Below are 27028 nucleotides of genomic sequence, written 5' to 3' on the forward strand. Positions count from 1 at the left end.
TCTATAAAAAAATAAAAATCTGCCAAAGGAATGGGAGAACCAGCAGCAGCTTTCAGTGCTGTCCCCTTCCATCTAGGAACAATCTCTGGATGTTTCCAAGTCAGGAGCAGGGCTCCACGGAGTACGTTAGTCCTGGCTACCCACCCCTGCAGGCTCTGTGATTCCAGCTGGACTCAGGGACCTGGTGCTGCCTGTTGGGTCTGTGTGTAAATTAGGGAGGACCTATGGATTTCAGCAGAGCTATTTTGACTGAGTGGCTGTGTCCCAGGTTTTAGGGCAGAGAGACTTTGAGCTTAGGTGATGCCAGCGGTCCTTGGAGAGGTGAGATCAAGTGGAGAAGTCAACCTTGTGCCCTTTCAGATGTGACACAGCAGTGGCTGATGATGCACTAGAAGATGCTCCTCATAATTATGGCAGAGTGGTGGCTTATTTGGGAGGCAGAGCGCAGTAATTAATGCAGTAGCTGATAACTGGAGAGCCCTCCCATTACTCCCTTCTCTTTTACAGGCCATGTTACTTTGAGCACGTCCTTTTGCACCTCATCTGTGCGGGTGGTGTGAGGACCAAGTCCCATAGGAGATGGACAGCTGTGCACCAAAGGAGACCTGTAGGCCAGGAAGCCTCTTTAAATGAGCCTGCGCAATCCACCCTGAACATATCCTCCCTTTCTGCAGTTTTCCTCTGGGATAATTAAGCATGCGGTAAGTTAATAAGTGGAAAAACCCAAGGAAGCATCCCTTTCGCAAGTGGGTGCGGTTGGCTGTTTGCTCCGAGGGCCTGTTCCTCCTGCAGTTCTGTACAAGCGAACGCTTCCGCACAAATATTTCTGGCTGCAATGGTGACTCACATCTGTATTCTAGTTTTTTAGTTGCTTAGATTGTCAGAAGATCACCTGCTGTTGCGCTATGACTGGAGATCTGTTGTGGTCTGCAGGGGATACGTCCTTCTTTATTGCACCTGGACAAACCTCGAGGCACGGGGTGATTGAGGTTGGATTTTGCCCTCGAGCTCAGATATTCTGCGTGGCCCAGTAACCTGGATGCTGAGCCCCAAGGATGTGGAGCACCTGCTTGTACCAACACGCCTGGTGCAGAGCGTGCCCGTGCCCTTGAGTGCCTTTGTGCCTCATTCAGAGCTGGCTGCAGCCTGCCAGGAGGCAGCAGAAGAAGAAGCTGGTCACAGAAACCCTTGTTGCAGGATCTTGTGCATTATTCAGGCAAAATCCTGCAGCCTCGGTAGGCAAAAAGTCAAGTTAGAGAACTAGAATAGTCCTCGCTGGCCTGACAGCTTGTTTGCTTGCCTTAATTTTATTCTTTAGCCTTACACAATTTTGAGCGATTACCTAAACGTCTTTTTGTTTTATAATTACTGTAAATTCATAAAGCCACAGGTTGGGGATGGTGAATGAACCCAGAAGAATGTGTCAAGGTGAATTAAACACCCGCTATTCTTTGCTTGGGGGAGATGCTGAGCAGGGTTGACATCTTTATCCCTTCACTTGAGGCAGCTCAGGCAAAAAGAAGAGATGCAGATCAATGTTAAGTCAGGTGTTCCTCCCTTTGATCATCCTGAATCACTCAATGTTCCTGTTCCACTCTTGCCTCTTGGCAAGTAGCACGTCCAGTGGGGTGAACAGTTCAGCTGCGAGCGCTAGGGGTGGTTTTGGTTGTCCCAGAACCCTAAGAAAGTCTTTGACCATGGGTGCAGGGAGCTCCCAAAAGCTGAAGATCTCTACCCAACGCTTGTCCTTCATGTCCTCCTCTCCTTTTATTTCCATCTTAATGGTAAAAATCGTAGAATCACGGGCTTCTTAAGGCTGGAAAAGACCTCTAAGCTCATTCAGTTCAGCCAGCAGAACAACCCCACCGTGCCTATTGAACTATGTTCCAAAGTGCCACAGCTACATGCTTTTTGAACCTCTCCAGGGAATGAGACTCCACCACTGCCCTGGGCAGCCTCTGTCAGTGTTTCATAATTCCTTCCGCAAAGATTTTTTCCTAATATCCGACCTAAACCTCCCCTGATGTGCACCAAAGGAGTCCTTTGTGGCAGACTTGCTGTGGGCTCCGAGAAGCAGAGTGGGCTCCTCTGTCACCAGAAATCTTCATGTGGAGAGCTTGGGGTTGCTCCTGGCACTTTCCAGGGAAGACACTGGTGCGAGGTGTTGGCCTTGTTATCCAGTGAAGGAGCTGGAGTGTATCCAGGTGCTTGTCTCTTGGCAAGGCAGGGAAGACAGCAAGGCCGTGATTGAGCAAAGGTGGCTTGAAGGATAAGCAGGATTGCAAATCAGTGGGTTTTACTGCTCTGGGAAGATGAAAGCATTCAGGTGGATGATGATGAGCAGCTTGGTAAGGGTGTTTTATAATCTAATTATCCTTTACTTTTGTTGTAGGTTGAGAACTTAATCAGCCATCACAATGCTGTTTTAGAGCTGAACATTTCCCCCCAAAATACCTCACCCCACCAGGTGAGGTATTGGTTCATTTGAGGTCATGCAGCAGGCTCAAGGAAATGCTGAAAGCAGCATTTGGGAGATCATAGACTGACTTGGTTGGAAGGGACCTCAAAGCCCATCCAGTTCCAACCCCTTACCATGGGCAGGGACACCTCCCACTGGATCAGGGGCTCCAAGCCCCATCCAACCTGGCCTTGAACACCTCCAGGGATGGGGCAGCCACCACTGCTCTGGGCAACCTGGGCCAGGGCCTCCCCACCCTCACAGCAAAACATTCCTTCCTAATGTCTAGTCTCAATCTTCCCCCCCTGCAATTTAAAGCCGTTCCCCCTCGTCTCATCTCTACATGCCCTCGTAATGGTGGCTCAGGGTGCAACTTGAGCTTCTTGGGCGAGAAGCGATGCATGAATTGAGCTGCACACTAGGCACCGTCCTTTTAAAAAGGCACAAACGCAACATCTTCAGGTGCCCCATGTGGCTCGGAATTCAGCCATAGTTTATATTCTTGCTGTGTGAGAAGTCGAGACCAGAGGTGTGTAGTACTTTATCCCTGTCTTATTTACAAGCAGTGAGAGAATGTCCTGCGAAAAGGGAGCAGCTAATTTTAGGTAATAACATAGTTCAAGGTGCCAAGCCTTCCAAAGGGAGAAGAAATGTATCCAGCTCGCGTGTTGTTAGCTCTGAGCTGCTCTGGGGCACTGGGTGTTTATGTCACCTCCAGGACATTAAATCTTTTGCATGCAGACAATAATCCTTCTGTTGTCATTGGTAGAAGGAGCTGTTATGGAAATGATTGTGAAATCCCTTCTCTTATGGAAGGGGAGAAAAAGGAGGTGCATCTGAGGTGTTTTGCAGTGTGGTAATGTTCTCCAACCCCACATCCCAACAGGCTTTCCAAGTGCTAGTTAATTAAGAGTCAGAATTTTCTGGGGGCTGATCTGGTGTTGCACAGAGACCCAAATTGACCAGAGTCTGATGCAGGGCTTGATTCCCAGCTGGGATACTCTATACTTGAAGGGAGGAGAAGGGGGCTAAATTTAAACTACACACTCCTTACAGTTTTCTCCATCTTCTATTGTGCTTCCAAGCACCCTCTGCTTGGATGTGGAAGGACTGCATGGCACAGAGCATCCGGCACAGGCTCCTACCCTCTGCTTTGTGTTGGCCCCAAGTAAGTACTGAGATCTTGCACTACGTCTGCCTTGGGAAGGTCCCTTAAAGGCACAGCTCTGTTCTTTTAAGGTTATTTGATGTGCAGCACAGTCTTGTCCTGTACCCAGCCTCTTCTGTCACACCCAGGTCTCTCCATGGCAGCATTCCGCTTGCTGCTTGGGAATAAACAAAACGCCTCTTTAATACACAAACCAACTCTTTCATATTCTAAAGGTCTTTTTTTGTGCAGGTGGTGGGGAAGCCTGGTTCTGTATTTCAGTGGCAAACAGGGAAGATCATGCCCTGAGATAAGGGTGTGTGGTGTCCTACATCAATCCCACAGCACAAATAAAGCAACGGGGAATTGCTGCCCTTTATCAATAACCTTCACCCTGTAGCTTTTCATTGCCTCGTAAAACAAGCAGATCCTTGTTGTGGGAGTTGGGACGGCAGCCTTTATAGTCATGGAACTTTCATTTCTTGGAGCTGGCAGCAGCAAGTGCTGATGGTGCCCAGTCAGTTATGGTACCTCATTGCACCCAACAGCGCTGGACTTTCCATCTCTCCCTCCTGTTCAAAGGAAAAACACTGAGTGCCGCAAAGCTGAGCTTATTTGAGTCCTCCATTCTTGCAGCCAAAAAGGAATGAATGTGGGAAGGGGAAAGGGGGGTTGTGTCAGGAAAGCTGTCCCAGGCTTCATACTTTGGGAGTTAAGAAGAGGGAAAATTAAAAAATAATAGTTCTGCTTGGATTTGATTTGCCCACATGGAAAGAAGCCAAGCTGCAGGCTGTCCCGGCAGCCCTGTAACCACCAGGGCCACAGGAATCTGCTCGTGTTCCCTGGAATTTGGACATTTTCTTTTGCACCCATTTCAGCTCACTTTCTGGTTTGTCTCTCAGGCACGGGACACGCCCCCTCCGGGAGGATATTTAAAGAGGAGCTGGTGTGCAACTTTCTCCAAAGAGAGAGGAGAAACTCCGAAGGAGGAGTGAGTCAGTCTGCCGCCTGGATCCCTTCCCTTTACTCAGGATGTCTGGCATCTTGGGGACAGTGACCTGGACCCTGTTCCTCCTCCTCCTCGCGCCAGGCTGGGTACGTACTGCACTGCAGCAGTTCCACTCGCTGCCTGGGCATTGCAGCTTCTCACTTTGATGCATGCAAAAGCTTTAGGCTGAGTAACCCTCCCCAGCTGCCAACTGCCTCCGAAGGTTTTGGAGGGGAGGTTGCCTCTCAGCAGAGCGATGCAAATGCGCTGCGTAACTAAATCACGCTCGGAGCTGCACCGTGTGTAACGCTGGTCATCTACGGATTTCAAAGCTCTTGGCAAGCGAGAACGGATTTTGTTTCACTCCTGAGAGCCAGAAGCCAGCCCTGGTTTATGAGGGGGAAGAGAACAGAGAGGTGAAGTTATTGAGTTTATGTCTCTCCAAGGAATACGTCTTATGTCCCAGTCCCTTATCATCCCCAGCTACCACTGAATCCACACGTGTGTTCCCAAAAGCAGTGATCTTCTGCGGAAAAGTAGACTGCAGCTCCTCCAGAACAGGGTTTGTGCTTGCTTTTATGTTAATACAGGTGCTCGACAGAGCAGCTGATTCTGCTAAGGACTTTAATGTGCTATAATGATGCCAGTAACATAGCAGGAACATTGCTGCAGTCATTAATGTATCTAAATTACAGCAAGTGCCTTGGGGGTTGGTGAACAAATTGGGTTCACAGAGCCACTGTGCCTTGCCCAGCTTGTTGTGCTGATAGATGCAATTAACTTGTGGTTGATAAGGTCTGTTTGGTTGTTCCTGGCAGCACCCAGCACGTGCTGGCCCCTTTCCTGCCAGGAGAGGTGTCCTGTGCACATAGCCCTGCTGTGATCCAAAGGTATTTTCTGTGGTTTGGAGTGGGCTTCTTGGTTCCTGCACTGACCCAACTTTGGCAGCATCATATAAATTATAGCAGTGAGTCCAACTGCTGTGACAATTGTTTAAGATTTTTGCCTAGGAAGGTTGGAGCGGATGATTCTCAGGTCCCTTCCAGGCTGGTATCCTGTGATTCTGTGATTACTCTGAGGTGATGTCATTACTCAGAAGTGGGACTTTTGGTTTTCTCTGGGCTCTGAGAGCAACATTTAGTGGATTGAGCGAGGAAATGAGAGCTGTTGCTCCTGAATCTGCCTCCAGTGTTGTTTGGAGGTGAGAGTAGAACCAGGACTGCTGGGAGTTGTTTAGCTCTGCTAGGCTCAGCCTGGGAAGCCTCCACGTAAGTGCAGCGGGGGTTGTGGTTCTTGTGTCTACGAGGCTGTTGTGTGGTGCGCTGCAGCAGCCTGGGATGGAGGGAGAGCAAGTATTGCCCACGACAATTCAGGATTTGGAATATGTGAATAGCTGTGTTTTGACTGCTATATCTCCTGCCAGCCTTGGAACATGAAAGACAACCAGTCACATCTTTGTTATATTACTTCTCCCTTGCAGCGTTAACCTCTGGATCCCACAGCACGTTGGCAACAGCCTGCTCGGTTTCAAATTGTTCCTTTCCCAGCCTTTGGTCAGGAATGAGAAGTCCTGATGGTGCCACAGACCTGCAGCAGCGTCATGAGCTCACGTCCCCCACCTCATCCCTTCCTGAGGGCATAGGGAGGAGATTTTATATAAATATGAAGCAGGAAGGATGTTCTTGATTTCCTTTCCTCCCAGGTAACTGGGTTCGGTGCTGGCAGTTGGGAGGAAGCTTGTTCTGGCTTGTCAGCTGAGCAGATGGTGGAGGCAGTGGTGGAGAGCAAGCGTGGAGCACAGGAACCCTCTCGCCAGGCTGGTTTTACTCCCATTATGGCTTGGCCATCATTCAGGGATCCTAGGAATGACAGATTCACGCATGGTGTTTGTGATCGATGTGAGAGCTGCCAGCAAAGCCAGGAGCAGGGAGAGCTGATATTCCAGGCTCTGGCACTTCTTAAATCCATAGCCTTGGTCTCTAACACTGGTTCTGTTCTGCTGCGCTTGAAGTTCACAGAAACACGTTGCTAACCTCAACAGAAACAAGGTCAAGTGGAACTTAGGATCCTGCTCACTGGAGGTAAAAGTGTAGTTTTTGGACAGAACCTTCTACAGAAGGGAAGAAAGGTTCTCTAAAGTTGAATCCCTCTGCACCCAGGTCAGAGGGGTGTTATGTGGAAATGTTGATCTTTGTGGTACGTGTGGGTCTGTAGCAAAGCCCTGAATCATAGAACAGTTTGGGTTGGAAGGGACCTCAAACCCCATCCAGTTCCAACCCCTGCCACGGGCAGGGACATGTCCCACTAGATCGGGTTACCCAAGCCCCATCCAACCTGGCCTTGAACACCTCCAGGGATGGGGCAGCCACCACTGCTCTGGGCAACCAGTTCCAGTGCCTCACCACTCTCATTGTGAAGAAATTCCTCCTTATGTCTAGTCTAAATCTGCCCCTCTCCAGTTTATAGCCATTGCCCCTAGTCCTATCACTACAAGCCTTTGTGAACAGTCCCTCCCCAGCTTTCTTATAGCCCCTTCAGGTACTGGAAGGTCAATAAGGTCTCCTCAGAGCCTTCTCTTCTCCAGGCTGAACATCCCCAACTCTCTCAGCCTGTCCTCGTATGGGAGGTGCTCCAGCCCTCTGATCATCCTTGTAGCCTCCTCTAGACCAGTTCCAACAGCTCTTATGCTGAGGATTCCAGAACTGGACACAATACTCCAGATAAGGTCTCACACTCCTTGCAGTTGTTTAGACATTTTCCACACTGTATTTAAACAAATCCCAAAGCAATCCTTGAAAATAACACAGGAACAAGGGTAGTCCATGCAAATGCCATATGATCCATTATTTAACTCTTTGAAATGGCTGTGAAAGCAAATTAAGTAGTGGAGGACTCTAGGAAGTCGGATCAATGTTGACTTTCTACCAGCTGTTCCCAACTTATGAAGTTCCCCTTGCCAGCCACTTCCTCAGTGTGCACTGGTAAGAGTGCATGGGCCAAACGATTTGAGCTCATTCTCTGCTTTCTCAGGTCCATGAGAGGGGCAGGAGTTACAAACAGCAGGAACTGGCTTTGCTTAGTAATAAAACAGAAGCCTGAATGTACCCTGGGGTGGGTGGACTGGGTGATGGAGAGCAGCAGGTCTGAGGAGACGCATTGGAAAGTCTCCAGGTATTGAACAGAGCCCGCAAATAGAGATGAACTGGGCTTTTTACACTGTGCTTGTGCCTGTGGGTGGGGAAATGAGGTGCAGGGCTGCAGTGGCATCCAGCAGGGCTCTGATACAACAGAGATCTGAATCCAGATGTTCTTGTGGTGAAAAATATCTCTAATATTACGAGGAAGTGAAGCTGGTTTTAAACAGAAGGTGAAACCAGGTGGTCTGGTTCCTTGGGTGAATTATTAAAGGGAATCAACGGTGCCAACAAGGATTAATGAAGGCAAGAAAGAAAACTCGGCTGGGTCTAATTCCGTTGCGCTCTCTGTTATCCTGGAAGGGGCTGTTTTGGTTTGTTTTTCAGTAGGAGAGCTATTTTGAGAGTGTTTCTTTATATGGCCTGTGGCTGACACTGCATTGGAAAATGCTTGTTGTCATTATTTTTTTCAAGTGCACAGATTGCATCTTAATATAGGTCCTGTGTTAGGAATGCTTTGCCTCTTTTATGATCTCATGTGCCCCCCACCCACTCATGGTTGAATAACACGTCCTTCTGGCAGCTTCAGCAGTCACATACATGAAAACCAGTAGGGAGGCATTTCTGTATTTTTAGTGTCTTTTAATGCTCTTCAGCAGTTGGGATGAGATCCCCGTGCCGTGCCAGCTCCCAGCGAGGGGCTCGAGGACTGCAGGCTGGGAACAGCTGGGCTACAGGCACCAGGGGCTCGCTTCCAAAATACTCAGCACTGGGAGGTTTCAAGGGACTTGTGAGTTGGGATTTAGACTGTCCTACACCATGCTGTGCTGATCATTAGGGAAGCACAAAGCCGTTGGCATCTCCTGACCCCATGTGAGCTCAAGTCAGAGCAGCTGTTTTGAGATGCAGTCAAAACAGCTGGAAGACTTTTACTACACTTATTGATGACAAACACAACATCCAAGGAAGCTGTTTCATAAGCAAGGGCTGGATGGAACATAATAAGTACAAACAGAGCTGGAGCAAGATGATCCGAGGGCTGGAGCATCTCCCATGTGAGGACAAGCTGAGAGGGTTGGGATTGTTCAGCCTGGAGAAGAGAAGGCTCTGGGGAGACCTTAGAGCAGCTTCCAGTGCTGAAAGGGACTCCAGGAAAGCTGGGGAGGGGCATTTTACAAGGTCATGGAGTGCAAGGACAAGGAGAAATGTCTTTAAACTGAAAGAGGGCAGATTTAGATTAGACATTAGTAAGAAATTCTTCCCTGTGAGGCTGTGAGGGTGGGGATGCCCTGGCCCAGGTTGCCCAGCGCAGTGGTGGCTGCCCCAGCCCTGGAGGTGTCCAAGGCCAGGTTGGATGGGGCTTGGAGCCCCTGATCCAGTGGGAGGTGTCCCTGCCCATGGCAGGGGTGGCACTGGGTGGATTTTGTGGTCCCTTCCAACCCAAACCATTCCATGATTCTATGATATTTTTGGCTGCTGTTGTGGGTGTTCCCCCCTCCCCTGCCCCCAGGCTCTTCCCAGCCCCTCTCCCTGTGTGGCAGTGGGAGGTCTGTGCTCTCCAGTGCTTTCCTTCTTACCCTGGCTCACAGCAATCCAGGTTCCCAAAATGTTTTGCTGGCACCATCTCTGTGCAAGGGCTCTCAGAACAGGAGCTCGGTGCCTGGCAGGGTGCAGCGTGTCAGTGCTGCAAACTGGAGTCTTGCTCCCGCATCCCTCTGAACCTGGAAAATTTTAGTGGGCAGTAGCCAAACAGAATACCAGGCTGGGGTTAGGACATGATGTTTGTGAGGAGATGCATAAGGATCTTTGCAGGCCGTATGCTCTGCACTATTCAGTCGTGGTTTTACATCTTACTGAAATATGGGCACATCCCGAGCTGAGGCCAGTGTGTTTACTCCGAGCTGATTCAGGACAAGGATGCCAGAGGTGGAGTTAGTGGAGTGTTTGAAGCATCTTGGGTTTCCTAGAGAAGCTTATGCTCCTTTAGACAAAGCCAGGGTGTTGTTTAGCACCTGAAGTTGCATAAAAGCCAAGGGTGGGCTTCAAAAAGTGGTCAGTGAGTCTGCAGTGCTACCAAGCAGGGCAACTGTAGATTTACAAGGTCCTGAGGAAGACTGGTTACACTTCTCCCTGGAAAGGGGAGAAGAGAGTTAAGAGATTGAGGGACAGAATGGGTGTTCGGAGCCTTTGGGTCAGTTTTCAGTGCTGTCTGACTTTGGGCAAGTCCTTTTGCTCTTTTGCTTTGCTTTTTCCATCTTTGGGCTGGGGCTGCTGCTACAAAATGCTTTGATGTTTTCTTCTGAGCGGTGCTACAGAAGAGCTGGGAGTTTCTCACTGTTGATAATTACTATCTTATTGCTTCCAGGGAAGCAGGGAGCTGAGCTACGCACGGGTCTCCAAGCCTCTGCTTGTCCTGTTTATTTTGGCCCTGTTTCCCAGAGTTATCTTGTTTTTCCCTTGAGCTCCAGATGAGTTAGGGATGAGAAAGAGATCTGTCCGTGCGAGTCCTCGGGAGCTGCAAGCACATTCTCCGCAGCAGGGCTCTCCAGCGGAGGGCAAAGTTGGTCCTCCCTCCTCTTGATGGGGTGGCTGTGCTTGAAGCAGAACTGTGTTTTTCTTTTCTTTGCCTGGCTGGCTTGCGGGAGACTCATTCTCTCCATGGCTTGTTTGCCCTCCAGGTAGAACCGCAGGCCTGCGCGTATCCATGCCAGTGTCCCTCCCAGCCCCTGCAGTGCCCCATTGGCACCAGCCACGTGTTGGATGCCTGTGGTTGCTGCAAGGTGTGTGCCAGGCAGCTCGGTGAGCTCTGCTCCCCGCAGAAACCCTGCGATCACCACAAGGGACTCTACTGCGACCTCTCCAAAACCCACAGAGACAGCGGGATCTGCTTAGGTGAGAGCTGTTATGTTCTGTTATTGTGTGGTTTTCTTGTGCCCCCGTCCCTTGCCTGCAGACCTCCTGGAAAACCCATGGCGTTGCCAGAATGCCCTGTAGAGCTTGGACCTTCATCCAGCATCACGTTGAGAGATCTGTGCCAGCCTTGCGAGCCAGAGGACTCACTGATACTGCTACACACGCAAACATTCCTCCTGCAAGGAAGGATGCTTCCAAAGGCACTGGTTGGGGTTTGGGACTCTCTTTGCTCCTGTGAAAGCGAGGAGCCATCCTTTAGCCTGTGGGTAAATATCAGCAATCCAGGCTTTTACTGGAAAGGACAATTGCTTGGAAAATCTCACCACAAACTTCACTGCCTGGCACTGGAGGGTGGCATTTTGCACTCGACCGCTCACGTGGAAGGGGCGCATGGTGTTTGTGGCATAGCACGTGGGTGGAAAGAGCTGAACAACTCGTTTGCCAAACAGCGTATGTGTAGAACATGAGAATTACTGAGCTGGGTAAATAGAAACGCAGACCTGTTTTCTCTCCTGGTGCCTCTCTTCAGCCAGAAAAGGAAAACCTTGTTGATGTTTTTGTTCAGTAGCTATTTTTAAAGCATGTGAAGATTGTTTTGGTGTAGAGGAAAAAAAGAAGTACTGCCACAGTCTCCTGTTCTGTGTTTGTAAACAAGACTCCTCTCTGCCAGGAGCTGACCGCTTTTTATTTTTTAACTCAAGCTTTTTAGAATAGTCAGGAAGACAGGAGAGCTGGGAAGCTGATGGGAACGCTCTGGGAAGTGCTCAGCTGCTGCACATGGCATCGCTGGAAGTGCCCCAGCAGCCGTAGCCCTCACACCACCCCACAACAGCGAGGTTTGGGATAGAACTACCCTGGTTTGCAGTGCCAGGAGCACATGCAGGGTTTTTTTTTAACTCTAAATAACAATTTGAATTTGTAGAAGGTGTTTTCTGCTTTCTTTTGAGAAGGTTTTATAAGTTCTTTTTCCTCCCCCAGATTTTGGAAGCCACTTGAGCTTCCTGGCACCTTCTGTAGGCATCGATACACCCCAAGAGTGCTGAGTGACGCTCCATAAGGCAGACGTAGGCGTAATGACATCCAGCGGGTGTAAGCTGCAAGCTGCCTAATTAAGACTGGAAATGAGGTGTGTGTTTGTAGAGTAAAAGTAGCTAAATCAGCAGAGCAATTTTCTCAGGGAAGTCTCCATCTCGAAGACTTCCCACAAATATTGGACACCTTTCTAACATGTGCTTTGCGTTTGCCATGGTGTATGAGTTTGGTTCAAAGACTTTGGAAGGAGAGTCCAAGATCCCTATGGTGTAGAAAATCAGAGCTGAAGACCATGACTGTCCTTCCTGCCTTAAAGGAGAATTAAGATTTTTGTGGCAGAAATCCCAGATGAAAATAGACCAGGATGTCTCCCTAAATTGGACAGAGGATTTGAATTTGGAGTCCAGAGGAAGCCATGGAGATGATCCAAGGGCTGGAGCAACTCCCATACAAGGACAGCCTGAGAGAGTTGGGTTGTTCAGCCTGGAGAAGAGAAGGCTGCAGGGAGACCTTAAAGCAGCTTCCAGTACTGAAAGAGGCTTCAGGAAAGCTGGGGGGGTGCTCTTGATCGGGGAATGCAGGGATAGGACAAGGTGAAATGGGTTTGAGCTGCAAGAGGAGAGATTGAGATGAGATCTTAGGAAAAAATTGTTTTGCTGTGAGAGTGGGGAGGCCCTGGCCAGGGTTGCCCCATCCCTGGAGGTGTTCAAGGCCAGGCTGGATGGGGCTTGGAGCCCCTGATCCAGTGGGAGGTGTCCCTGCCCATGGCAGGGGTGGGACTGGATGGGCTCTACAGTCCCTTCCAACCGAAACCATTCTGATTCACCTCTTTTTGCAGAGACCCTGGAGTAGCAGAATGGTAGAGACGATCCTGTGGTAGCTCTAGAGCAGGAGAAGCCGGTGGTGGTGAGGTGGCGAGCTGGTGGAGCTGAGGTGACAGGATCAGCTCAGGCAAAAGTCTCCTTGTCTGGACATGGTTCTTGGAGGCAGGAGATGGCAGCAGTGCCAAGTAGAGCTGGGAAAGAAAGGAAGAGCTGTCTCACTCCGCTGGCGCAATCTGTTTTGGTGCTTTAATTGGATCAGGTCAATGGGAAAGTGAGGTCATTACAGGGTAATGAAGTACATGACAAAATGATTGATTTTTGAAAACATAATAAACCCCCTGAGCGGGCTGCTCATCCCTGGGTGGGGAGCGAGCACTGCCAAGGGAACAGCACAGCCGGTTCATTGGGCAGGGAGAGCGCTCGGGCTAAAAACAGTGAGAGAGGATTTAAAAATAAGCCTGAATGGCCGTGCGGAGGGAAAGTGGGTGGCTTCCATCTGATGGAAAAAGTGAGGATTCGAAACTTCTGAATAGGAGCACAGGGGTATTTTTACTGCAATGGCATTGAAAAGATTTTCAAGTTGAGATCCCGCTCTGGTTAGAAACAAGACATTAGTGGTCCACAAGGATTTGCATCCCCACAGGGACCAGGTGGGAGGGATGGAGACTCTCGCCCCTTGTTTGGGGCAGAAGCTGGAGACGATATTCTGCGGGCGAGTGGGACTAAGGGGAAAATACATCAGATTTCCTTGTAAGCCTCCACAAGTAGCCAAGAATCCTTCATTTTGGTAACTGCCCAGTAGAGTTTTATGTGGATTGTTCTTTTTTTTTAAGGGTCAGGATTGCAGAAAGCAGCAAAACTGTCCAAAAGCAGGATTTCTGTTCTGTTTACAAGGCCGAGATTTCAACATTTCAGTTCAGGCTGAGAGAAAAAAAGGAATCTCAAAGCCTCCCATGAGTTCCTTTGAATACTCATTTGGCTGCACCAAAACTTTCCACTCCCGTTATACCAAAATGTTTCGTTTCGATCTTATAGCATCTAAAATCATTACCCGAGGAAAACTTCCCCCAGTGGAAACCATCCAGCGAGTATTTTGGTTGAGCTATTGTGAGAGCATAGAGGAAATCTTTGATATCAAACTGAAATGCTTCATTTCTTTTGTGCTGAAAACATTCCTGACATTGATCTGTGCCTGCGAAACTCAATCAAATGTGAGTTTTCTGCTGTAAAACTTTCACTGGAAAGATTTTGGCCAATAGGGGCATGTAGACACCACTAGGATCTGCAGAGAGGAGGTTGCTTCAGTGTGTCAGGTATTTTTGCATTTCCTTTTTTGCCCATTGAAGTTTGATGGGGAAGGAGGAGTGAAAGGCTTGTAGGTGGGCTGGAGGTGAGAGATGTGGAGAGCAGAGCGGAGAGAAATAGAAACAGTGGTGGCTGGAGGGAAGCAGAGATTCCTGCATCACAGAGGAACCCAAAAGGTGTTAAACCCAAAGCACTGTCTTCCTTTTGTAGGAACCTCTAGACATGTGGGGAACCAACTGCTCTTGGAAGAATGTTGCCTTGTGGTCTTCTAGGGGTAAGGATGAGCAAAGCCACCAGCCCATGCATCCTGTCAGGAATGCATCTTGCACAACACGTCTGGCTGGGATGCTCTGAGCTGGCCAGGAAGGTCTCTGGCTGGAGAACAGACTGTTTGCAAGCTGCAAAAACAAAGTCCCACTCGGTAGCTCATCCAAGTGGAGAAGAGATTTTTCTAGAGGACTTTGGGAGGCCTGGCACAGCTGGAACCAAATTCCAGAAACTGATGTTAGGAATAGCCTTAGGTCCAGGGAACCAAATGTTAAATGTGTCAGCTTCTGCTGCATCCAGGCCTGGGACATCTGTGCGTGGGCACTTGTCCCTCATCCAGAGCCCTGTGACCACTCGAGGCAGAGGCTCTGCTGCCACCCCCCACCATCTTCTCACCTTCTCTTCCTTTTCTCCCTTCTCACAGCTCACGAGGGCGCGACTTGTGACCTGCTGGGCAAGATCTACCACAACGGGGAGAGCTTCCAGCCCACCTGCAAGCTGCAGTGCATCTGCATGGACGGGGCCATTGGCTGCATCCCCCTCTGCTCCGAAGACCTGCGGCTACCGTCCCCAGAGTGTCCCAACCCCCAGCGGGTGAAGCTTCGCAATAATTGCTGTGAAGAGTGGATTTGTGAGGAGCACAGGAAGGAAAACCGCTTTGAACCAGCCATGGCGGGTGAGCGGTGGGTGGATGTGCCAGAGGTAGATCCTGGGGAGACCTTAGAGCAGCCTCCCAGTACTGAAAGGGGCTCCAGGAAAGCTGGGGAGGGGCTCTTAATCAAGGAATGCAGGGATAGGATGAGAGGGAACAGTTTTGAGCTGGAGAGGGGAGATTGAGATGAGATTTTAGGCAGAAATGTTTTGCTGTGAGGGTGGGGAGGCCCTGGCCCAGGCTGCCCAGAGCAGTGGTGGCTGCCCCATCCCTGGAGGGGTTCAAGGCCAGGTTGGATGGGGCTTGGAGCCCCTGATCCAGTGAGAGGTGTCCCTGCCCATGGCAAGGGATGGAACTGACTGGGCTTTAAAGTCCTTTCCAACCCAAACCATTCTGTGATCCAAACCACCTTTGGACTGGGACCCAGAGTCACATTTGGTTTGGAACTGATGGTGGCTGCTCACTTTGTGCACCGTGTTGTGGGTACCAAGTGTTAAACTCCAAACTCATCATGGCGAGACCTTAGTGATGCTGCTGGGAAGCTTACATGCCTTCTGATATCCCAGCAGAACTGGCTGAAGCTGGGCTGAGGCCCTGTGCTTGCCTGCATGCTCCTTCTGCTGAGAGGCTGAGTAGCTCACAGGATGGGTTGGATCTTTGCTACGGTCCCTGAAGAGTTAGAACAACTTAGGAGCAGCCACAGAGCTGCTCTTTGGCCCAACCCCTAAACCTTGCCTTGTGTCTCTTCTGTGGCTCAGTTTTCAGGGAGGATCCAGCACACAAGCCAGAGCAGAATAACCTGCAGGAGAACTGCTTGGTGCAGACCACGGAGTGGAGTGCCTGCTCCAAGAGCTGCGGCATGGGCATATCTACCCGAGTGACCAACAACAATCCCCAGTGCCGCCTGGAGAAGGAGACACGGCTCTGCATGGTCCGGCCCTGTGACTTCCCCATGAAGAACTCTAAGGTACTCGGTGAAGGAGTTGGTGAAGGGTTAAGAGAGTGAAGGTTTTAGAGGGGAAGCTGTGTGAGGAGCAGCTGAAGTCACTGGGGCTGTTCAGCCTGGAGAAGAGGAGACTGAGGGGAGACCTCATCTCAGTCTACAGCTTCTTCTCAAGGGGGAGGAAGAGGAGGAGGCACTGAGCTTTTCTCTCTGGACTCAAGGGAGTAGCAGGAAGATGCCAGGGGAGGGTTGGTTAGACGTTAACAAGAGATTCTTGCCCCAGAGGATGGTGGAGCCCTGGAACAGCTCCCAGGGAAGCAGTCACAGCTCCAAGCCTGACAATATTCCAGCAGCGTTTGGCCAACGCCCTCCGCCCCACGGTGTGAATGTTGGGGTGTCCTGTGCAGGGACAGGAGCTGGACTCAATGGTCCTTGTGAGTCCCTTCTAACTCAGGACATTCTGTGATTCTGTGGTTCTACTGGACTTGGGGAGAGGGGATACACTCAGGGAATGCCAGGGACAACCTGGTTAGGTGCTTGTCAGGCGTGAGCCTGTCTCACAGGGTTTGCTCTGCGCTTCTGCTTTCTCTGTGTCCTGCTGCTCCCAGAGCAGAGGCGTAGATGGACCTTTGTTCAACAGTCACATCTTTGTTAACCCATCTGCTCTCTTCCTAGAAGGGGAAGAAGTGCATACGGACCCCAAAGCCACGTCAGAGACTCCACTTCAAGTTTTCAGGCTGCACCAGCACCCGTTCCTACCGGCCCAAGTTCTGTGGCAGCTGCACGGACGGCCGCTGCTGCACCCCGTACGTCACCAGTACTGTGGAGGTGGAGTTCCGCTGCCCCGAGGGAGACTTCTTCCAGCGGAAGATGATGTTCATCAAGATGTGTTCCTGCCACTATGACTGCCCTCGAGACAATGACATCTTCCTGGACACGTACCGCAGGAGGATGATTGGAGACCATGTGAAGACAGAGAGGCAGTAGCCCTCTCTGTGCCAGGCCAAGGTGTCAAGAGGGCTCTGCAGCACTTTTGTGGCTGTGTCCCAGGACAATGCAGCCTCTCCCCTCTCTGTGAGGGGTTGTGCTCTTCAGAACAGCAGCGGTTGTCACCAGCGATCCCAGTGGTCTTCCTGACAAGCTGAGGTGTGTGGGGTCTGGACATCTCTGGTCTCCTGACCTTCACCCGTGGTGGTGCAAAGGTCAGTGAAGGAACCAGAAATAGGCTTGAACTGCAAACTTGATCCATGTTCCCACTGACCAGATGGGAGAGTGGATCAAAACCGTGTGGCTCCGTCTTGTCTCCAGCCAAGAGCACAGCAAGTAATTATTCCCTGTGGCTACTGGCCTGTCAAAGAGAAACGGGAAGCCGAGGAGGCCTGAGGCAAAGCTGAGCTCTGCAACCTGTTCTCCAGCAGAGTGGTGCTCTGCTGCCTGGTGGTGCAAAGCTTCTCAGCAATGAGAGTGATCCTGGCCCCGTGCTGGGCTCTAGTTGAGCTTTCCAGTTATTTTTGGCTAATTGGGTCCAACCAGTTGGCAAAAGCTCTTTCCCATCCTTGTGCCCACCTTTCAACCTCCCATGTGCTTTCCCATCAGCAGCTTTGTTCCAGATCCATTTGCTCTTGGAGAGGCCGGATCATCTACTGGGTGACTGGCTCTCTGGGTAGCTTAAGACTGGGCTGTCTTGTTTTCCCTGTTAAATTTCCTTTTGGCCTCGTGTGTCCATGAGGGTTACAAGAAAGACGAGGAAACCATGCTGTGTAGTGTTACTGCAGGAGATGGAGTGTGGCTCAGGGCCTCCTGTAGGAGATCTGAGCCCAGGACGGGGGTTCTGATAGAAGAAAGAATCTGGCGAGGCCGTGGCTTTGCCTCGGTGCTGGCAGGGCACCTGTTTCAGACCTGAGGAGCAATTCTAGCATGAAATGGGAATGAATCAGACTGGAAAGTGTTCCCTGTAGGTGCTGCTCCTGGCAGGTTTTAGTGCTGTGATAAGCTTGTCCTGTTGTCCCTTGCAGCAATCTCTTCTGAAATGGCTCTGGGGTGGGAGAGGGGCTGAACTCCAACATGTCCTCAGTGGGGCTGCAGCTGCGATTCAGCTCCAGAGTCTTTGCTGGTGAGCTGCAAGCTGGAGGAACTCCAACTCAGATCTCCATGTGGAGTTTAAGGCACCGGCAAGAAAAACACCTGTATGTGTAAATGGAGCAGATGTGGAGTTACTGGGGCAGCGGCACGGAAAGCTGCGTGGTGCTGGGCTGTCCAGGTGGGATTCCCTTCTCAACAAAACTCAGAGTCTGTGGAGTCTCAGTGTGATGACTGCCAGTCTGTAGCTTTGGGAGAGGCCACCGACACAGGATCAGTCCCGTACGCTCCAGCCAGCACCAGTGCAGCCTCAGCAGCTCCAAGTCCTCAAGTCCTGTCTGTTGTGTTTAGTTTCTGCTGATTTTAGCAGAAACGTCCAGGTAAAAGCCCAGTCTCATTCCTTAAATCTTCCCCACCTTCCTCCTTTCCCAGTCACTGGAAATCAGGATGAATTCCTGTCCCAGCTGGGCAGGAGCCACATGGCAGCATCGAGGATTTTCCCATCCTTAAAGTGGAATCTGATGCAGGGAGACAATCCCTGCGGTCCATAAATGCTGCCTGCAGCCCAGAACTCTGCTGAAGCGCCGGCTCGGGGTCTGTGTCCCAACTCAGCCCCTCTTCTCCTGCATTCTCAGCCTGCAGGAGTGTATGAGCCTTCAGCTCCCTGTTGCCTGTAGTCAATTTGAACTGTAAATAATTCACCTGACGTTGTTTCTTTTCCAAGGCCTCTGTGCAGTTTCTGTATCCTTTTAGCCCAACCTTCCTCGGGGTCCCCTCTCCCTGTGCCCCCAGCTCTGTTCTGAACTTTTCTCCTGCCGTTTATGCGGCTTCCAAGTGTAAAACTGCACTAAGGCTGCACTTGACTCATCTCTAATAAATATCTCTCTATTTTTTATACACGTAGCAGCATCCCTCAGCCTGGTTTCCCTTCCAGCCTTTCTCCAGGGCCACCAGCTTTCTGGGACTAGTGCGGGGCCCCTCTGCAAGGGTGGGTGATGAGGCGAATGTGGTGGTGGTGGGGTCCCAATCCCCCTTTCAAATAGCCACAGACACCTCTGTGGCTCACAGACCACAGCTCCTGCTCTTGGGGGGTACAAGTGGAGCCCCCCCCTCCACTTTCTGCCTGCTTAAGGACCCAGCAGTCCTTAATACCCGGTTAAAAATATCCTGGGAGCAGATGTGAGCAGAAGTCAGTGATAATGGGGCCAGAACGCGAGGGGCTTTGCAGTGGCTTAACAGCTTATGGATTCATCACATTAGCCAGGGGCTCCCCCCTCTCCCAGCCCAGCACTGAGGCGAGAGAGGCTCTTCCTCTCCCCCAACCCTCCTCCTCTAGGAAAGGCTTTAGGGCTCCCCGGGCAGAGGAAGGTGATGGGGGAACAAATCCCCACCAAGCTGGAAAGGGGGGCTGTGTGGGTCTGAGCCTGGAGCAGGAGCGTAGAATCACCAGGTTGGAAAAGACCCACCGGGTCATCCAGTCCAACCATTCCATCAAAACAGGATCTGTCCTGTCGTGCCCTGGGAGGTGGGGAGGGCTTTGCTCTGGGCTGGGGGAGCCCTGAGGGAGGGGACATGGTGTAACAGGTCCCTGTCAGTGTCTGCAGGGACATGGTGACAGTCTCTGCCAGTGTTCGCAGGGTGGTGGCCGTTAGGTGGCACCTTGCACCTCCCCAGGGAAAGGGACAACGCTCCATGGGCAACTCTCCATGGGCAGTTCCCTGCGGGACAGCTCGCCGGGGCTCTATACATCTCACTGTCCGCAGGACAGCCTGAGGGGAGACCTCATTGCTCTCTCCAACTCCCTGAGAGGAGGTTGTGGAGAGGAGGGAGCTGGGCTCTTCTCCCAAGTGACAGGGGACAGGACGAGAGGGAATGGCCTCAAGCTCCACCAGGGGAGGGTCAGGCTGGACATTAGGAAAAAATATTTCACAGAAAGGGTCATTGGGCAGTGGCAGAGGCTGCCCAGGGAGGGGGTTGAGTCACCTTCCCTGGAGGGGTTTAAGGGCTGGGTGGATGAGGCGCTGAGGGACATGGGTTAGTGATTGATGGGAATGGTTGGACTCGATGATCCTGGGGGTCCTTTCCAACCTGACGATTTTATGATTCTATGATCTCCTCCAGCCCTGGGACACCACTAAGGCCTGGCCAGCAGGCACGGCAACGAGGCCCTTGGCGCTGGCAAGCAGCAAGAATCCCAGCCACCCTGGGGGAGCCCCACTCGCTCCTATCACCCACAGCCACCGTCTGCACCGCACTGATAGCCCAGGCGTGTCACCGCAGCCTGTGTGGATAAGGATGAGTTTGTGGGCATCGGAGCCTTGTGAGGAACCCACTGGCTCTGGCCTTCCCTCAGCCCCAGCGGCTCTTATCGGCCCTGGTCACGTGGTCTGGGGGGGCTATATGAGGGTCCCTTTCCTTATATGGGGTGCTGATGTCACGTGGAACATCTAGCCCCGCCCCCCCGGGTGACGTCACGGCTCCACCTGCTCGCCCCGCCCCTGCAGCGCCAGGGCGCTGCAGGGGCGGGGCGAGCAGGTGGAGCCGTGACGTCACCCGGGGGCGGGGCTAGAGGGGAGGGAGCACCACGTGACGTCGCGCGAAAGGGGGCGGGGCCGGCGGCGCAGGTGGAGGCAGCGCGGGGCGAGCGGAGCGGAGCGGCGGCCCCGGCGGGGTCAGCGCGGGCTGGTTTGAGGGGTCCCAGGGGGGGGTTTGGGGTGCTCTGAGGGCACTGGGGAGACAGGCTGGTTGGGGGGTTATAGGAGGATTTGGGGTGCTCGGGGGTCAGGTTAGTTTGAGGGGTTATAGGGGGATTTGGGGCTCTCAGGGGTCAGGCTGGTTTGGGGGGTTATAGGGGGATTTGGGGTGCTCTGAGGTCAGGTTGGTTTGGGGGTTATAGGGGGATTTGGAGTGCTTGGGGGTCAGGCTGGTTGGGGGGTTATAGGGGGATTTGGGGTGTTTGGGGGTCCAGCTGGTTTGGGGGGTTATAGGGGGATTTGGGGTGCTCTGAGGGCAGGCTGGATTGGGGGGTTATAGGGGGATTTGGGGTGCTCTGAGGTCAGGCTGGTTTGGGGGTTATAGGGGGATTTGGGGTGCTCTGAGGGGTCAGGCTGGATTGGGGGTTATAGGGGGATTTGGGGTGCTCTGAGGTCAGGCTGGTTTGGGGGGTTATAGGAGGATTTGGGGTGCTCTGGGGTCAGGCTGGTTTGGGGGTCATAGGGGGATTTGGGGTGCTCGGAGGTCAGGCTGGTTTGGGGGGTTATATGGAGATTTGGGGTGCTCTGGGGACAGGCTGGTTTGGGGGTTATAGGGGGATTTGAGGTGCTCTGAGGGCGTTTGGAGGTCAGGCTGGTTTTGCGGGGCTATAGGGGGATTTGGGGAGCTTGAGGGCACTCAGGGGCCAGGCTGGTTTGGGGAGTCATAGGGAGATTTGGGATGCTTGGGGGGCAGGCTGGTTTGGGGGCTATAGGGGGGTTTGGGGTGCTGGGGGCACTTAGGGGACAGGCTGGTTTGGGGGTTATAGGGGAATTTGGGGTGCTCTGAGGGCACGTAGGGATTAAAGGGGGCTGCAGGAGCATTTGGGGTGCACATGGCTTGTGGGGGCCTTTGGGGAGATTTGGGGTGCTCTGGGGCATGTGAGGGTCAGGCTGATTATGGAGTGGGGGCTTAGAAGGGTTTGGGGTGCTCTAGGGGTCAGGCTGATCGGGGGAGTTAGAGGGGGAATTGGGGTGCTCAGGGGTGCATGGGGGTCAGGGTGGTTTGAGGGGTTGTAGGGGGATTTGAGGTGCTCTGAGGGCACTTGGGGGTCAGGCTGGTTTGGGGGGTTATGGGGGATTTGGGGTACTCTGGGGGCACATAGGGGTTTAAGGGGCTGCAGGGGGATTTGGGGTGCTCTGGGGCACATGAGGTTCAGGTTGATTATGGGGTGGGGGGTTAGGAGGGTTTGGGGTGCTCTAGGGGTCAAGCTGATCCAGAGAGTTAGAGGGGGAATTGGGGTGCACGGGGGTGCAGGGGTGTTGGGAATCAGAGGAGGATTTGAGGGCACACGGGAGGTTATGGGGGGCTGTAGGAGGATTTGAGGGGCTGTAGGAAGATTTGAGGTGCTCTGGGGCAGCGTGTGCAGTGGAAGGGGGTTGTGGGGTGCTCGGGGGGCTCAGGCTCCACCAGGGGAGGTTCAGGCTGGACATCAGGAAAAAATATTTGACAGAAAGGGTCATTGGGCACTGGCAGAGGCTGCCCAGGGAGGGGGTTGAGTCCCCTTCCCTGGAGGGGTTTAAAAGATGGGAGGATGAGGTGCTGAGGGACATGGGTTAGTGATTGATGGGAATGGTTGGACTCGATGATCCAGTGGGTCCTTTCCAACCTGGTGATTCTCCGATTCTATGATTCTAATTTCACAACCAGAGCGTGGTGCGATGGGACTCGCATCCCTAGTGGTTCCTGCCGTCTCCTCCCTTCCCGGATTTCACCCTCCTGCAGCCGGAGCAGGACGAGGCGTTAGTGAAGCTGCTCGCTGGTCCGTGCCGTGGGCCGCACCGCAGGCTTCTCCTTGCCCGGTGGGCTCGGGGTGCCGGGGGGTCCGAGCCGGTGGCTGTGGCTCTTTGGGGCTGGGTGGCAACGCAGGGCTGTGCCTGGACTCGGTGCTGCCCGCAGCTACCCCTGTGCCCCAGGGCTGATGCCCGCTGGGCTCCCGAGAGGTGTAGGGGGCACCCACAGCCCCCCTGGAATTCTCACCGCCCGGTGGCGGGACAGCATGAGCTGGAGCAAAGGGCTGGGGATGGGGGAGGCTGGCAGTGCCAAGAAATCTCTGCTGCCTCACGGGAGAGGAGCTGCCCTGAGGCATGGGAGCAAATTAAGTCCTTACAAGAGCAAGTTAGGTTCTTGCAAGGTGCATCCCAAAGCCCTCCATCCCACAGCCGCTCCTTTCCGAAGGCTTTAATGAAGGCAAGGAGAGCTGTAGGAGAGCCAGGGTGAGGGCTGCTGCTTCCCTCCGTGTCCTCTTTCTGCTGGTGTAACCCGGTTAGTCTACGCAAGCAACGTGTACTCACACCAGAGCTTCGGGTGGTGCGGAACTGAGGTTCCAGGTGACCAAGAAGGCCAATGGCATCTTGGCTTGGATCAGAAACGGCGTGGCCAGCAGGGCCAGGGAGGTTCTTCTCCCTCTGGACTCGGCCCTGGGGAGACCGCTCCTCGAATCCTGTGTTCAGTTCTGGGCCCCTCACCACAAGAAGGATGTTGAGGCTCTGGAGCGAGTCCAGAGAAGAGCAACGAAGCTGGTGAGGGGGCTGGAGAACAAGAGGAGCGTCTGAGAGAGCTGGGGGTGTTTAGCCTGGAGAAGAGGAGGCTGAGGGGAGACCTCATTGCTCTCCTCAACTACCTGAAAGGAGGTTGTGGAGAGGAGGGAGCTGGGCTCTTCTCCCAAGGGACAGGGGACAGGACGAGAGGGAATGGCCTCAGGCTCCACCAGGGGAGGTTCAGGCTGAACATCAGGAAAAAATTTTTCACAGAAAGGGTCATTGGGCACTGTTAGAGGCTGCCCAGGGAGGGGGTTGAGTCCCCTTCCCTGGAGGGGTTTAAGGGACATGTGGACGAGGTGCTGAGGGACATGGTTTAGTGATTGATGGGAATGGTTGGACTCAATGATCTGGTTTGTCTCTTCCAACCTGGTGATTCTGATTCCCTGTTCAGCTTCATCCTTCTTCTGCAGCCATGGGGCTGCTCATGCTAAATGTGCCCGTGGGTGATGCAGCTGCACTGTGTGTGTCTCAGAAAGGAGCCAACACAAACTTGTGGAGCCATTGATGCTCCCCTGGATGTTCGACTCCTCTTGGAGTGCCTGGGTGTGCGTAGACATGGGTTTCCCCGAGCTCATCGTGGTGCTGGCAGCTGGTGTTTCTCACCCAAAGTGGAGCGTGTGGACTTTTGCGTGTCCCAGTGGTAACAGCGACTCAGCAGCAGCCAAACTTCCTCTGTGCATCCCGCTGCTTCCTCACGGCTGCGCTTGAGCTGTTTTGCAGGTGGCTGGAGCCTTCCCCATTCCCTTCGCTCCCTTATGCTTTGCGATAAAGTGAAACTCCGGGCCTGCTCAGGAGGGTTTGAATCCCTGCCGAGGAGAGAAAGTGCCTTCTCATCTGCGGCGATGCTGCTCTGACGAGGCTCTCTCCTCCTGCCGCGCAGCCTGGCAGCTGCTGGAATCGCCTGCAGCCGCATCTCTCCACACTGCGCGTCCCTCCTGGGCTGGCACAGTGCTTCAGAGCTGCCGGGGGGTGAAGATCGCTCGGAGGGTAAGCAAGACTTCAGCTGCTCTCCAAACGGGGAACTTTGAAGAGATGTCACTGATTTTATTTATAACAGAGCGTTTTCTGAGCTCCATCCGCAGCCATTCCCTGTGGAGTTGGACAGGCTGCAGACAGCCCCTACCCCAGGGCAGGTGTCCTCCCTTCTGTGCTGAGCAGCCTCGTGCCTGTTCCCAGCTGCAGGGAGAGGCTCCAGGCTGTGGTGGCTGGAAGTTTGGGGTCAAAACTGGCTCTTGGCCACGCTGGATGCTGCGGGTTGGGTGTGTGGGAGCTGGCTGAGGGGTGATCCAGGTGGAGGTGAGGGGCTCGCCCACCGTCAGCCTGGAGATTTTTCTTTCACTGAGCAGCCTGGGAAGGAGCTGGGGATGTTTCATTGCTGCTTTTATGCCTTTTTTTCTTCACCTGGTGATTTGCACGAGTCAGGCTGCACGGGGAGATGCTGCTGCTGCCTCTCTCTGCTTAGCCCAGGACCAGCGCCGGCAGTGGGTCGGTGTGTAGGGATGACCCCTCTGAACAGTCTCGCATCCTGGATGCTCCCCCGAGCCCATGATGGTTCATTTAACAGCTCTTGGGGTCCCTTGTGCTGCTGAGCTGTGCTGTGCCTGTTCCCAGCTGCAGGGAGAGGCTCCAGGCTGTGGTGGCTGGAAGTTTGGGGTCAAAACTGGCTCAGCTGCTGAGCTGTGCCGTGCCGTCCCTGGCTGGGTTGTGGGGACAGCAGGGTGGGCTCCCTGGGGTGTTGCAGGGCTGCTGGGGTCCCTTGGAAGCATCCAGCCCATCTGCGCACCTCTCCCCGCTAGAGGCTGCTGATGATCAGAGCATTTTTCTTTCCCTGGCGCTGACGGAGCAGCGAGGTCTTCAGTGTGCAGGGCTGAGCATCCCGGCCTGAGCTTTTCCTGCTGATTCACCCTGGAGACAGCAGCGGCGCTGGGTTCAGGGGGCACATCTGCTCCCCTGTCAGGCCCACAATAGATCGATCCCCCCCCTTCTTTAGGTCTTAATTAGGCAAATGCACCGGGACTGCGTGCGTGGCCATTGCCAGGGGACATGGATCCTTGGTGGAGGATGCTGGTCCCATCTCACCTGCCTCAGGGGTGCCCATGAGCTGTTTCTAGCTGGCTGCTGAATGCGGAATGAGTTTGACCTCTTGTATTGTTTTCCTGGGGAAGGTGTGCGCAGTGATAACCGCTTCATCCCTCTGGCGGATCCCAACTGGCAGGAAAGCCAAGGATTAGTTAAGAAATGGAAGAGATAGAGCCACGATGTCATGGTAAAGCCGCCTGGTAGACGCAAAGGAGATTCCTCTCCCAGCTGGGCAGTGTGTGAGCCAGGGAAACAAACCCAGACTCTGGGAAGATGATTAATTACAGAAGAATTAGGCGTAAAATGAAAGGCAGTTGGTGCTGCATGGTAATAATTGCGGTGGAAGGTGCCTGGGAAGGAATCTGTGGTGTTGCACAAGACCCCGCTGCCTGTGCCGGGTGCAGGCAGTGCCGGGAGGGCAGCACCGTGCCAGCTGGCTCTGGATCCGTGCAGGCAGCTCGGCTTCCCCGACAATGGCCGAGCGACGCTTTACATAATCTGGGACTTGCAAAACAAGCTTGAAGGTCTGGAAAATCCTCCTACTATTGTCGTGCTCGAAGTTTGCTGAATTTCCTGGTTTGATCTGTGGGTCTGGTTTTTGTTCTGGGACCGCGATGGGGAAAAATGCACTTTGCATGGAGAAAAGAAAAGGGTGTTTGTGGTGTTTAATCCATGCCTGCTCCTTAGATGAAACTATTTTTGTGGTTCACAAGAGGTTTTGAGCAGCTGCTCGCAGCTTTGTAGGGTTGTGGAGGACTCTTCGTCTATCCAATTAGCATGGTTTGTCTCTTGTTCCCTCCTGATGCCCCCTAAGGAAATTCTGAAATATCAGACGTGCCCGGGGCACCGTGGGCAGCGCACATGCAGGCACCATCTGGGCTCCCGGCCCGAGCTACTGCTCCGGGGCAGAAAATGTGGGGTCAAAATGGCTTTGTGTTGTCTCAGCCTCGTGCGAGTCGGACCCTGCTGTGCTGGGAAGGCTCTAAAGCCACCTCCTGCTTGTAGGTTTTAGGAGGGGAGGCTGGAAATGAGCTTGGGTCACCTTATCTTCCTGCGCCTCTTAGCTAGAGTTGTCTGCTGCTGCTTTCCGTGGCTTAGTGATTTTGAAGGCAGCTGGAAAAAGCACCCGGGAGGATGCTGAGGCTTTATTTGTGTTGGCGAGAGGCATTGGGATGAGCAAATGGAAGAGCAAGAGCAGGCCTTACACCCCAAAACCACTTCCCAGAGGCCAGGAGATGCGCTGCTGCTGTGCTCGCGGCACCCACAGGCAGGTGTGGGGCTGGGGTGGTTCCCGACAGCCTCGTGGGTGCTGTTCAATTCAATGAGTGAATCCTGTTAAAATGCTCTCTGCTCCTGTTCATAAATAGGTGGCTGAGAAACCTGCCTTCTCCTGCTGTTCCTGGTGAAGCCAGGTTTGGTTGCAAGGAATGAGGTTTAGTTCTCGCTGCTTCACTTAATGCGAGGCAAGTTTTGGCACCCTGGTAAGCAGCAAATGAGGAGGAGGAACCCTGGCTGACGGCACAAATACATCCCCTTATTAGAGGCGGCTTCCAGCTCCTTTCATGTAGGTAATTACATCTGGCCACGGTTGACCTGAGCTGGGTTTGAGCAAGGGGGTGTGAGGCCTGACTTATGCTGGGAGTGACTGAGCTCCAACCACAGCAGCGTTGAAGCAAGTTTGTAGGTGTTGCAGACAAGCCAGCACATTGCAGCGATGAGGAAGGGTGATGTGGGGAAACTCTCAGCTTTCCCGCAGCCTGAAGTACCCCGTGTTGCTGCCGGGCTCGGTGGGTGGGAGCTGGAGTGGGCTGATGCTGTGAAGCATCATCGTAGCCGGGGCATTAATGCAGCTGCTGCATCACAGCGTTCGTTGCGCTCTATGTGACCTCTGTGAACTGATCCCTGCTTGCTTG

At 53.0% G+C, this 27028-nt stretch overlaps 3 protein-coding genes across 3 annotated transcripts in view; 2 read left to right on the forward strand and 1 right to left on the reverse strand.

The window, feature by feature from the left end:
• SRRM1 (serine and arginine repetitive matrix 1) overlaps positions 1-5143 on the reverse strand; it is an 83748-nt gene extending 78605 nt beyond the window's left edge. The window contains exon 1 of the mRNA XM_069875216.1: positions 5140-5143. The gene's annotated coding sequence lies outside the window, so the exon portion shown is untranslated. The remainder of the gene's footprint in view (positions 1-5139) is intronic.
• Positions 4600-18645, forward strand: LOC138730250 (CCN family member 2-like). Its single transcript, XM_069875267.1, has 5 exons — positions 4600-4700; positions 10406-10619; positions 14493-14744; positions 15479-15687; positions 16339-18645. The coding sequence occupies exons 1-5, from the start codon at positions 4638-4640 to the stop codon at positions 16648-16650; spliced, it is 1050 nt and encodes a 349-aa protein (XP_069731368.1). The 5' UTR covers positions 4600-4637; the 3' UTR covers positions 16651-18645.
• A 1699-nt stretch (positions 18646-20344) lies between these two features.
• The window catches only part of EPB41 (erythrocyte membrane protein band 4.1), a 109376-nt gene continuing 102692 nt past the window's right edge, over positions 20345-27028 (forward strand). The window contains exon 1 of the mRNA XM_069875438.1: positions 20345-20413. The gene's annotated coding sequence lies outside the window, so the exon portion shown is untranslated. The remainder of the gene's footprint in view (positions 20414-27028) is intronic.

Source organism: Phaenicophaeus curvirostris, chromosome 23, assembly GCF_032191515.1.
Source record: "Phaenicophaeus curvirostris isolate KB17595 chromosome 23, BPBGC_Pcur_1.0, whole genome shotgun sequence".
In the NCBI taxonomy this organism is placed as follows: Eukaryota; Metazoa; Chordata; class Aves; order Cuculiformes; family Cuculidae; genus Phaenicophaeus; species Phaenicophaeus curvirostris.

Bases quoted from the DNA above. Each gene is read 5' to 3' on its own strand.
- LOC138730250 (XM_069875267.1), top strand. From the start codon at position 4,638: ATGTCTGGCATCTTGGGGACAGTGACCTGGACCCTGTTCCTCCTCCTC. The intron at 14,745-15,478 runs GTGAGCGGTGGG...TCTGTGGCTCAG, and splicing joins CTTTGAACCAGCCATGGCGG to TTTTCAGGGAGGATCCAGCA. The intron at 15,688-16,338 runs GTACTCGGTGAA...CTCTCTTCCTAG, and splicing joins TCCCCATGAAGAACTCTAAG to AAGGGGAAGAAGTGCATACG.